At 42.6% G+C, this 13,208-nt stretch overlaps 1 protein-coding gene across 1 annotated transcript in view; it reads left to right on the top strand.

Moving 5' to 3' along the window:
* The window catches only part of SNCAIP (synuclein alpha interacting protein), a 58,659-nt gene that overhangs the window by 14,923 nt on the left and 30,528 nt on the right, over positions 1-13,208 (top strand). The window contains exons 3-4 of the mRNA XM_066616199.1: positions 5,512-6,365; positions 10,050-10,229. Coding sequence (XP_066472296.1) covers positions 5,512-6,365; positions 10,050-10,229 — 1,034 coding nt within the window. The remainder of the gene's footprint in view (positions 1-5,511; positions 6,366-10,049; positions 10,230-13,208) is intronic.

The following is a 13,208-nucleotide window of genomic DNA, read 5'->3' on the forward strand; positions in this document are numbered from 1 at the left end:
CCCTGGGGCATTTGGTGGGCCGCTGTGAGATACAGGAGGCTGGACTAGATGGGCCTATGGCCTGATCCAGTTGGGCTGTTCTTACGTTCTTATGTTAGAGGCTTGCCCTGGGCAAGGGAACAAATGTTCCTCTACCTCAAAGAGGTCTTCAGGACCAGAAACTCCTCTGAGGGATGCAGCATGTGCCTTGTTGGTGTGGCTGCATCAGTGGGGGGGGGGGAGATTTGGGTTGGATCAGGCTGTTATTCATTTATTTTTAAAAACTTACCCTTCTTAAACAATTTCGGCTGACTTACAATTTTGGGAGGAAAAACATTAAGCAGAGTAGAACTAAAAACTAAGAGCAGCAACGAACGGCAAACTAAGGTAATGTTCAGTTTAAACTCTAGGGCTACAAACATATTCACACTTTTCTGGAAGTAAGTTTTATTGAATTTAATGGTGCTTACCTATGAATAGGCATGCATAGGATTCCATTGTAAATGTTTGACTGAGATCCAGTGCATAGCCTTAAAAAATTGCATTAAAGCATAGGTGAAAAGTATGCAGGACTGTGGCCAAAGGTTGTAAATCCTCATTTTGTTAACTGCAGAATTTGTGTTAAGTTATGTGACACTAAGCCTTTAGCAAATATGAATATTCTGAAGTCTAGAAATGAGAACCTTAGCTGAGATTGTATTTGGACCATTAATTATAAGCTTCCTCCACAAAATTGAAAATATTCAGGCTTTCTTTGCTAGCATAAAAAACTTGGCTGAAATCAGCAAAGTGCTCATTTGGCACATGTATGTGTTTGCCATATTGATTGGGAACTGCACTGTGAGGTCAGGCAGCTGTGTGTTGCCTGAACTCCTGTTCACCATGAATCCCAGTGTTTTGGATCCTGTTTACTGGTACTTAGAGGAGATGTCAACAGCTCCTGCAGCATTGGCAGTGGCAACCATAGCTCCGTGGATAAGTATCTGCTTTGCATGCAGAGGGGTTCTTGTTTGATCCCCAGCACCTCTATTCTGAAACCTTGGAGGCCCACTGCTACTCAGTTTTGACAAATACTGTGCTAGATGGGACCACTGGACCTGTGAAGCAGCCTCACCTCTCAGGGTGATATTGTCCTCCAACAGATGCTTGGTTTCATCTTGCTATGGTCCGCTTTCCCTTCTGACAGGGCTGCAGGGACTGGGGTGCACCCTCCAGTCCCTGCAGCAGCTGCCCCTGTGTGCGGGGAGCCCTACGCGAGTGCCTGCAGGGCACCCCAGGTCAGGAAAAGGGAGAGTGGGGCGATCGCGCTCCGCTTCCACTTTTGCGAAGGCAGAGCAGATCACTCCACTCTCCCTTTCCCTGACCTGGAGCGCCGTGCAGGCACTCGCGCAGGGCTCCCCGCACACAGGGATGGCTGCTGCAGGGACTGGTGAGTGCATCCCAGTCCCTGTAGCCCCCTGAGCGACATGATCCTGGGGATCTCTGCCTTCCCCCTGCCCCTGCCGCCTCCCCCCCACCCCCACAAAGACTTACTGCGGGTTTCAAACTCCCAGAGAGTTTGAAAACCGCAGGACTATAGGGTAGTATTTCTGAAAGCAAGCAACGCCCATTCAGAAGGAGAGCAGTGTTTTCTGAATGAATCACGTGGGTGACATCTTGCCGGTCAGAAATCACATGGTTACCAGGATGACAGCATGATGCTTTTCAGCCAATCAGATTTTGTTAGGTTGTGAAGTTGCTGAAGGCAAACAAGGCCAGTTCAGAGAGATAGCAATGCTTCCTTAGTAGCATTATCACCCCGTTTTGAAGGAATTGCCAAAAAGGCAACCTTTTGATGCTGAATAAAATGTTATCAAGTTTTTTTTCTCCTTCCATTCAGCCCTAATATTAAAATATGATGAACACAATATTATTGGGCAAGTTACAGCTAGGGGTCATCAGTACACCGCTATTTGGACTCTGTGTGTCTGTATGTTCTCCTTGGCTGGCCTCATATGCACATTGGCTGCACAATGAAAATCTGAGTAAACTCACAGCAGACTATGGCAAGTAGCCCATCACTATCATCTGGTACATCTAATCAGACATGCACACAACTGTGCTTTTAATTCTTTACCTTATAAACAAATATCCCTTTGTGTGTTTATAAGGTAAAATTCTTTACCTTATAAACAAATATACCTGTGCACACGCATGTAAAGCAACCCAAAGCAGTGGCAGTTAGGGGAGCTTTAGTACTTTGTCCCTGCCACAGCTTATAGTCCTACACCCTACTTACAGAGAAAATTTATAAATAGTGCTTGGGGAGGTACAGTTGGGCTACAAAATGCTATGGGAGCAAATTACTAGTTTCCCTACCCCCTACTGTGAGTGCAGACTATTTTGCACTCCCACCCATCCCATGTTCTTTGTTTGTACAATAAACAATTAAAGGGTCAAAATCAAGTATTTTCATACATTTCTGATTAGATTCCCAGCTGGAGTTTCAGTCTGATAATTCTTAGAACACAATCCTAAGTATATCTACTCAGTATTGTGTTCAATGGGGCTTTCTTCCGTGAAAGTATTATAGTATTGTAGCCTTATGGCCTAATCCTATGGTGTAACCTGTGGCTTGGATTTCGCAGTCCATCAGCATAAGGCCTTGGCTACCATCACGTGAGCCACTCCAAAGGTTGCTTACTAATGACAGTGCAGGAGCAGGAAAGGCTTGCATTCACGGCAGCAGGCCACCAAACCAATGCCAGAGCAGGTAAGTCATCAGTGGGGGCAGTTCAGAGGGGTCATGGGTGGTTCAGGGATGGGGACCAGTCTGAGCCAGAGGCAGAAGGAAGACCAACTCTGCAGCAGTGACACACGCTGAATTCCTACCCCCCTTTTCCTCGCCTGACACATCCTCTTAATATCTTCGGACCTAGACTAGCTAAATAGCTAGTGTGGATCCAAGGAGACTCATTGGAGGCCAGGCAGCTTACAGAGAGGTAAGAAAGATTTTTGTTTCCCTCAGGCTATCTGGTTCCCCCCCCCCCCCCGCATGAGAGCATGCAGTATGTGCTCCATCAGCAGCACTATAGGCTAGTGTGAGAAAGGTTTGGCCTGTTAGTTATATTGGCAGCCATGATGCTCTCTTGTTGGCTTAAAGGAACTCACTAATTTTGAATGCTGCTTTACTCTCAGGATGGCTTTGACGATAAAATGAGATAATGATGTTTGAAACTCCCAGCCTTAGCTTGGGTTAAAGAATAAAATCTAAATAAACAAAATAAAATAACCAAATATGTTTCATTTCCAACTCCGCAAATGTGAGAGTTTTTTGGTATCTGCATTTCTGAGCATTTCAATTTTATTTTTGAATCTTGAACCTGAATCATAGACCCTTGTTTTCTGCGCAATGATGAGTCAATATTGCAAATATTCCAGTTGCTTGGCTTGATTATACTTTTGTTGCCATGGAAAAAATGGTCTTCCTTGTCTTCAAGACTTATAGAAAAAATTTTCCATATCTCTAGCTAAGATGTGGTATCCCAACCCAGCAGGCATTTTTGTAATGTATATGTTAAATTCATGCTAGAAAATGAAAAGCTCATTCAACTTTTAAAGAAAAAAAAGTAAGTAGTAGTCTAGGTGCAAGGAAGGTGATGACAAACAAACTGTTGATACCTTGTCACTTTCTAGACCCCTCTGTCAAAAGTGTTTTCCTAAGACTCAGACAAAATTTGGTTCCATGCAAAGTCTTTAAAGGTTCCTGTCAGAATAAAACAGCTGGGAAACATGTGGTATCCATTTCCCTCTATCACTTGGGAAAAATTTCACTTGTAAATAAAACCAACATAAAAGTGTCACCCTTTGAACCCAGGATCTATACAAAACATAAATAAATCTGTGCAATGAGTTTTTTTTCAAAACTGAACTTCTAAGTTGCATGTTGTTTTTGGAATAATAAATAATTAGCTGAGCAATATTATTCCGAAAGCTTCTGAAGGTATCCAGGTAATAAGTCAAAATAAACCCAGTACATATTCTGTTCATTTCAGAATGTACTTGTTAACTATAATGATAACAATGTTAATACAGCTGCTTCTCTCTCTGAATCTCTGAACATGAGTGCAGACAAGAGGCAGCTAAAGCTTATTAGTCCATATAATAAATGGAAATGTGCCTCTTGAATTCTAAGAAAATCTGATGCTCCATGTAAAAAGTATTATTGAGAATAATGTTTTTTCAGTTCCTGTCTACTAAACAAAATGAATATTGACAACAGCAACTTGTTCTTGAGAAGAGCAAGAACATGCAACATTCAACATTAAAGTGCACATTGCACGTACGATTGCTGTGCAAACTGAAATGCCACTGTGGAGCAGCACATTTTGCTCACACAGCAGGAGCAGCAGGGAGGTAGGGTTTTTTATTTTTCTGAACCAAACCTTGTCCTTCTCAAGTGCTGTCAGCCCCATGTGGAAGATATAGCAGTATCTGCTTTGCTTCCCTGTTGAGCAAGTAGCAGCGGAAGGGAGTGATTTTTATCAGGAAAATTGCATGGATGAAAAGCTAAAACACCCCCCCCCACCTCTCACTACCGCAAATATATTCTCAGATCTGCAAATTCTACTCCCCACAAAATTGCATTTCAGTTAAAAAAGGAGATCCAATCACAGACATTCTACATAATGTTGTGTTTGTTCCTGAGACTCTAAACTAGAGAATAAAGCTGTAAATGTTTTTTGAATTATTTTGACTGAGCACAGGTCATTTGGTTTCCACATTTTTTTTTTCTTACTGTTGTTGTACAGCAGGGGTGCCCAAACCCCGGCCCTGGGGCCACTTGCGGCCCTTGAGGACTCCCAGTCAGTCCCTCAGGGAGCCCCCAGTCTCCAATGAGCCTCTGGCCCTCTGTAGGCTTGTTGATGCAACTGTTCTCAGTGTGAGGCCAACTGTTTGACCTCTTGCGTGAGCTGTGGGACGGGGCTCTCTCCACTGCTTGCTGTTTCACATCTGTGATGCAGCAGTGGCAGCAAAGGAAAGGCTGGCCTTGCTTTGTGCAAGGTCTTTTATAGGCCTTGAGCTATTGCAAGAACTTCATTCAAGTTCCATCTCTAATATATTCATTTATGTAAATTTATTCAAATTTGAAATGTAAATTAATTCTTTTTTCCCCAGCCCCTGACACAGTGTCAGAGAGATGATGTGGCCCTCCTGCCAAAAAGTTTGGACACCCCTGTTCTACAGTATAACCATACACAGTCCTTTATCTTTTTGATAGAGCCTAGACATTATTGCTTAATTTTTATCAACTCAAATTTAAATCTTGTTTTGCAGCACTCTCTCTCTCTCTCTCTCTGTGATATTCAGTGTGGACATTACAAAACAAAGTATATTGCATTTAAAAGAGTTCGGTTTCACAGTATTTTAATTATGAGAAATTTATGTTTCAAGGACATCCTGTTTTAAAAGTATTCAGGATAACAAGAAGACATCCAGAACATACAAAGGAATGAAATTTTATTTCAAGTGTCTTTTCTTATGTCCCTCTAGTTTCCAGCACCAACTGGAGTTCAGGAGTTTCAACACTCCTTGGAAATGCCCCAAAACCAACAGGCATTGCAGATATGTACAGTAAGTTCAGACCAGTGAAGAGAGTTTCCCCACTCAAGCACCAACCAGAAAGCTCTGAGAATAATGAAAGTGATGACCAAAAGAACCAGAAGATGGAATACCAGAAAGGTAGTGACTCTCAGCCTGCACCTCAGAACGGTGATCAGAATCCGGGTAATGGAGAGAGCCTTAAAACTAAGTGTGTTGAACCTGGAGTACTGCTTGGTGAGTTGGAGCACTATGACCTGGACATGGATGAAATTTTGGATGTGCCTTATATTAAATCAAGCCAGCAGCTTGCTGCTTTTACCAAGGCTGCTCCAGAGAAAAGGATTTTGAATGTGTACTCCACGCTGAATGGTCTTAGTGGCAAGACATGCCCTGGAGGAAACACTGAGAAGGCTCAGGCAGGAGTGACACAGTTCTGTGTTCTGTCCCCTGTGAAAAGCTCTCAGTTGAGAAAAGCGCAGCCCATTGTCCCTGATCAGCATAAGCATTTAGCTGAAGAATTAGAGTTTCCCCAGCCGCTACTTAAATGTGGTCCAGTTCACGAACCTGAAGCCCAGACTAAGGGCTTCCTCAACAGGACGTTTGCTGATAAAACAGAGAAGACCATACCTAATTGTCAGTTGAGGACTTTTCATCTGCAAGCATCTGCGACAGAAAGCAAACATGACGAACTAACCAGCAGTATGAACTGGAGCAGTTCAGGAGGTCCAGAGGAAAGGAGCGAGGATGTGAAAAAAATTAAGAGCATCTTAAATATTGTGAAAGAAGGGCAGATATCACTATTGGTAAGTTTCAGAATAAATTCATAAGGCATGTTGGAAAAAGAACAAAGATTACCTTATTCATTTTTGTTGAATCAATTTAAACTCAACCCCTCTCCTCACACACAGACACTTTGGACTTACAAAATAAGCATTCATTGTAGATAAATTCACTGTAGATGAACTGAATGGTGTGTCATTCAATAAGAATATAACTAACGTATAACAGAAATGATGATAGATTTTAATGTAACAAGCTCAGCAGAGCAACATATGGCTTGCTTTTTCTATTGTTTTCATTCAGTTTTTAAAATCTGCTTTGTAGAATGGTGATTTAAAAAAAACAACAACCCAGAAGTGGTATTTCAGTTGTTCAGTTACTGGCAAACTAAGCCAGTTCCTTCTCAGAGACCAGTGATGGTAACAGAGGAGCTTCTGTTGTGTTCTGATTATTATTCAAGAGTGTTTACCCCAGCTTATTACGACTGATTTCATGAACAAGGGCCCACACAGAAGCCCTGGTTGGCCTCTGACCTGCATGAAGATTTCAGTTAGTTTCAGCTTTGTGATCACTATGAACAGACATTTCCCAAGCAGCTAGATGCAAGCTAACAAGATTGATATGGGGAAAACAAGCATGTGTGCACTCTCTGTATTGTACCCGCTTTTCATTTGTGCTTTAGCTTTAGTGTTTATCTGTATTTTACCTACAGTGTTTATCTATAACAGAAACAGTGACATATCAAAAATTCAGGGGGAAAAAACCACAAAGCCAGAGTTAATGTAAGAAATAGAAATAGGCTTAGACTGTACTGCTTTAATGCTCAATAATGATTAAAAAATAATAAATTATTTAAAAGGATTAAAAATTCCCGTTTCTATTTCCTTTGAGCCAAGGAAAATATAAGAACAAACGTTCTTTTGTGTATGAAAGGGCTAACACAACCATTAAGATGATCATAATGGTTTATCCAAATGATCTCACCTAAGCTAACCTTTGCTTCTCTCCCTCCATTTTTCTTTCAACTACTGTATTTATTATCTGGTGCCTTTTCCCCCTATAATAATATCAGGCACAATATCCTGTGCAGTTCTTAGTCCAGTGGGATTCCACACTAGGTAGTTAATGCTTTGTTGCTTTTTTCCCCCGTCTTGGGAAAACGGAAGCTTTCATATAGCAAACAGAATATTGCTGAAAAATATGTTACCACTGGAACTGATACAAAAGACTAATGGAGACATCTTGCACAAATAGGTCTAGTGCTAGTGGCAAATAGGAAGAGCAAATGTTAAATACACAGTCCTAGGATGGTACTAGCTTGCATGTTTCGTTTTTGCTTTATCTGATGGATTAGTAGACACAGGACAGAGCCACATAATGCAACCTTTTATTGTTCTGCAGGAACCACCTTGGGAATTTAGGAACTGTTGTACTGCAGCAGATCAATATTCATTCATGCCTATACCAGATCTGCCTTCATAAAAATGAGTGGTATTATGTGATTAATTTTCAAACTGATGCTTCACTAGTCTGCAAGGAAACTCTGTTTTTTAATCCTCCGAGGCATTCCAATTATTTTCTTTCCTTTGTTTGAAATACTATAGATAGCTATACCTGGACATAGGATATTAGACAGTGCATCTCAAGCACTAAATCATTTTTTTCCAATCTTTTGATTATTCTCTTATAGAAGATAGCAGAAGCTAAGGAAATTCACTGGCAGCTCAATCCTTACTAAATCCCCCTTCCGATGCAGCTGTGCCAATGGAGTGCACACTGTATCCTATAAAGGGGGGGGGCAAACAGTTCAAAGACCTCGTTCTAGCTACCGCTTTCCAATCCCTGCTGCTGGCTTACCTGTGATGCCAGTGGCAGTGGGCAGCAGGACTCCAAATGGCTGCAGGTAGCATGAACAGCATGCCATCATATGGCTGTTTCTGACACTGGAACTGTGTTCCACTGTCCTAAAGATCGGCGTAGACTTCCATTCGATTGGGCTGTAAGTATCTCATCAGATCAGCAACCAAATCCTGTTGGTACAGTCAGTTCTCATTTGGGTGCAGCTGGGTACAGTCAGTTCTCTCTAACTGCTGGGGTTAGATTCCTGGAAAACCTCTCTGGTACGGAATCATTGATCCTATGAGAAAAATAGAGTTAAGCAGAGGTGTAGCTAAGGCATCTGGCATCTTGGGGCACAAAAATATTTACCTTCCTCCACATACCTCCCATAACATCCCTCCCAAATTTTTAACACCACCCATATGACATCATCTCCAAAGGGCACTTCCTTCTGAGGCCCAGGGAGTGCTGGATACCTTCTGAGGCCCTGGGTACGATGCCTTGAGGAGGTGTCTCAGAGGCCTCCAAAAGTCACTTCTGGTTTTTGGTGAAAATCACAAGTGCTTTTTAGACACCTCTGAAGGCCCAGGAAGGCTATGAATGAATGAGCCAGAAGAAGGCTGTGGTGCTGGTAGACTTTGGTAGACTGCATGCAAGGCCTGCTGGGGAAACTGCAGTTGACGAAAAACTAAAAGAAAGTTGTGGGTTGGCACCAGCTGTAATGCCATAAGGCATTCTAGGGCACTATCTAGGCAGGGCATTCTAGGACACTATTCTAGGACACTTGTGGAACCCACAAGGGATTCTGGCGCATGGCGCTAAAAAGATTGGGAACTTCTGCTTTAATTGATTGATGAGCAGCCTAATCCTAAACTGCCCAGTGCCCAGAGGAGCAGCGGCGCCAAAATGGTGACCGCTGCATCCTGAGTGTGCCAGGCTGCTACTGGTGGCTCCTCAGCAGAAGAGGATATTCATCCCCTTCCCCTGGGTAAGGGAGCAGGCCATGCAATGGGGTTACTCATGTCTGCGCTGGCTAGTTAGGGAAGCTCAATGCAGGGTTCTGGATTTGTCGGAGCAGAGCTGAGCCTTCAGGTTTGGGTTCTTAATGCTATTAAGATGCATTTTTTTCTTCTCTTTTTGGTGGGGCCATGTCCCAGAAGCCTCCACTGCTTCCAGTGCTCCTGACTCCAGGCAGTAATATATACATAACCAAATTCTTAAAATAGTTATGTGCAGCAGCAGTTAGTAATTTCTGTGATATATGGGCAAATTGTTTTATCATGGATTGTGATGAAGCAGTACCATATGCAAACCCTCCAAAAATCTCTGCAAAGGAGATTATCCATAAATAAAGCCTCTGATCATCACTGGACTGAAAAAGAGATATTCATATTTAGCAAGGAAGTTAGAAATCTGCTTAGCAAACAAGATAAATTGGTAAGCGTGGGAAAATGCAACACTGCAGGGGCAACAGATACCATACTCGACATCAATTCTGTACCCTTTCAGCTGTTAACAGAGGCAGACAAAAATGGTAAGGAGCCAAAGAATATCATGCAGCATCACTAAGGCAGTTTTTAATCCCTAACAGAGATTATATGTGTTTGTGTCCATGCCTAATTTACTTCTCAGGAAGTGCATATGTGACCAATACAATGCTACTGGTTCTATACCGATTATATATTTTTCCCATATAGGGCATGTCTCGGTGATCTGTTGTTTTCCAATAGGCAAGCTATTAAATGCAAATATCTCCCAAATTGGGCACAGCTACATAGAAAGCAGCCCATGCAATAAATACCGTATTTACTTAGTTATCGACCTATGGTGAACCATGTAACTAATGCTCCCGTAATCTCTTTTTCCAGCCCCACCTCGCAGCAGACAATCTGGACAAAATTCACGATGAAAATGGCAACAATCTTTTGCATGTTTCAGCCTCACAAGGACATGCTGAATGCTTACAGCATCTCACATCTTTGATGGGTGAAGACTGCTTGAATGAGCGCAACAGTGAACAACTCACTCCTGCTGGTCTAGCAATAAAGGTGACTTGACGTTCTGTGATATCTGGAGGCTGATCTAGACATTTGGCAACATCCCTGCATCTAGGAAAATATCTGACCAAAGTTCTCTAAGGGGGGGGGGGTTGCAATTTGCAAACCCTTTCTCCACCTGTCATGTCTCCTCTGCACACCTCTCCTGCAATTAGAAGCAAAAGAAGTTAGAAAGGGGGTAGGGGAAGGATTCAGAAGTCCTTTCCTACCCACTGCTTTTTTTTTTTTTTTAAGAAATTGCATTTTTCCCTCATTGGTGTTTAGATGTTCAGTAGAAATCTGAGTTTCCACTAAACATCTAGGTGGGCCCTAAATAATACAAAGCAGAGTGTTGTTTTTTTCATATATTTTATTTATTTATTTATTTATTTATTTATTTATTTATTTATTTATTTATTTTTCACTTTTTAAATAACACTCATCCAAGGAGCTTAGGGTGGTGTACAGAGTTCCTTCCCTCCTTTTGTCCTCACAGCAACCCTGTGAGTTAGGCTAGGCGATGAGATAGTGACAGGCCCACCCAGGTAGATTCATGGCTGAGCAGGGATTAGAACCTGGGTGTTCCAGGTTTAAGTCAAACACCACAACCACTACACCATCCACTACACTGCACTACACTGCACTACATCACAGCAAAGAAAAGTACAGCAGGATATCATGTATGGGCAAAAAGGCGGGTATAAATTAATAAAATAATAATAATAAATGTAAGCACATTTTAAATAGTGATATTTTGCACCTGGATCCAGTTCAATCAGTTTTATTTCATGAAGCTCAAGGTACTTCCAAAAAAAAGTTCAAAAAAATGTAACCTTCCCTGGATTGTAGAACAGGTTCAATTTGAGTCATTTTATCAGGTAATGCTATACGTTTGCCAAAATATCACAATGTTGGCAGGGACCAAGATGACATCATATCAACCCCCCTGTGTCAAGAAAGGACTGTGTTCTGGTATAGAACACCATGCATACTAAATATTAAAATTAAATCTTAATCCAGTAAATCTTTCAGCATTATATGTACAGAGGGGTCCCATATCTGCAGTTTCAGTTAACCACTGATTGGATCTGCATCCCCCACATACACCCCTTCTGGAGGCAAGTGGGCCTGTGCTCCCCTCATCTCTGAGCTCTGCAGAGGCCACGCATGTCTGCCTGCCGGCCTCTGAGGGCCTCGGAATGACTGTTTAAAGGGGAAAAAGTGACTTACAGTTTTTCATCAAAACCAGAAGCTCCCCTCCACTCAGAGGGTAGGGGTGGGGCATCCCTGTTATCCATGGTTTCATGTAGCTGCAGGGGTTCCAGAATGGAACTCCCGTGGATACTGGGACACTTCTGTATTCTGTTACCTTCATTATTCTTTATAATACAAAATAACATATCTTGTACCATTCAGTAAACTCACAGAAATGCAACTACTCATTTCACATTTGTAGTAGTAGTAGTAGTAGTAGTAGTAGTAGTAGTAGTAGTAGTAGTAGTAGTAGTAGTAGTAACTTTATTGTCATTGTGCTACAGCACAGCGAAATTTATGCACCTTTGAGATACAAGCATAAATATATACTACAATTCCAACAATCACACTCTACACACTCACCCCCACATTCTATACAACATACATCATAATATTGTATATTGTATTGGCAACCTTCAGTCTCGAAAGACTATGGTATCGCGCTCTGAAAGGTGGTTCTGGAACAGCGTCTAGTGTGGCTGAAAAGGCCGATTTGGGAGTGACAATCCCTTCCACACCGGGAGCAAGTGCAGTCTGTCCCTGGTCTGTCTCCCTGGCTATGGGCCTTCCTTCTTTGCCTCTTTGCCTCAGACTGCTGGCCAAGTGTCTCTTCAGAATGGGAAAGGCCATGCTGCACAGCCTGACTCCAAGCGGACCGCTCAGAGGCCAGGGTTTCCCACTTGTTGAGGTCCATCCCTAAGGCCTTCAGATCCCTCTTGCAGATGTCCTTGTATCGCAGCTGTGGTCTACCTGTAGGGCGCTTTCCTTGCACGAGTTCTCCATAGAGGAGATCCTTTGGAATCCGGCCATCATCCATTCTCACAACATGACCAAGCCAATGCAGGCGTCTCTATTTCAGCACTGCATACATGCTAGGGATTCCAGCACGTTCCAGACTGTGTTGTTAGGAACTTTGTCCTGCCAGGTGATACCGAGAATGCGTCGGAGGCAGCGCATGTGGAAAGCATTCAGTTTCCTCTCCTGTTGTGAGTGGACAGTATAACAGACCATAATGCCCAGGAGCATGGTAACAACTATATCGCCTTAATCAACGTAATTATGGCTGTGGGATAAAAACTGTTCAGGAGTCGTGTGGTGCGTGCTCTAATAGTTCTGTATCGTCTACCCGAAGGCAACAGTTCAAAGAACTTATGAGCCGGATGGAAGGGGTCTCTCAGAATACTATGCGACTTCTGCAGACAGCGAGATGTATAGATGTCCTCCAAAGCTGGTAGATGAGGGTTGATGATGTGCTGCGCGATCTTAATAATTCTCTGGAGAGCTTTTTGTCCCCTGCAGAGCAATTTCCGTACCACACCAAGATATTATAGGTTAGGACACTCTCAATGGTGCAACGATAGTAAGACACAAGCAGCTGCTGTGACAAAGTTAACCTCCCAAGCTTCCTCAGAAAATATAACCGCTTTTGTTAACTCTGCAATGCTATTCTTATCTACTTGGAAGTATATTCCATTGATTTCAATGGGACTTACTCCTAGGGGTTGCAACCCAATCCTGTCCTTGAGATATGCTAGCATACCTCCACATACACCGGTGCAACAACTGCTGGCACTGTGTCCTGCTGGCACTGAAGTCTGTCTGCCCATGGATGCCAGCGCAACACCAGAAAAACACCACATTGGCATAACTTGGACACTGGCACAACTCCATCTTTGGAGAGGCCGAAACAAGGAAAAGATTGGAGTGCAATGCAGGTGAGATGAGGAGTTTGCATAC

The sequence above is a fragment of the Tiliqua scincoides genome, chromosome 2 (genome assembly GCF_035046505.1).
Source record: "Tiliqua scincoides isolate rTilSci1 chromosome 2, rTilSci1.hap2, whole genome shotgun sequence".
Classification (NCBI taxonomy): Eukaryota; Metazoa; Chordata; class Lepidosauria; order Squamata; family Scincidae; genus Tiliqua; species Tiliqua scincoides.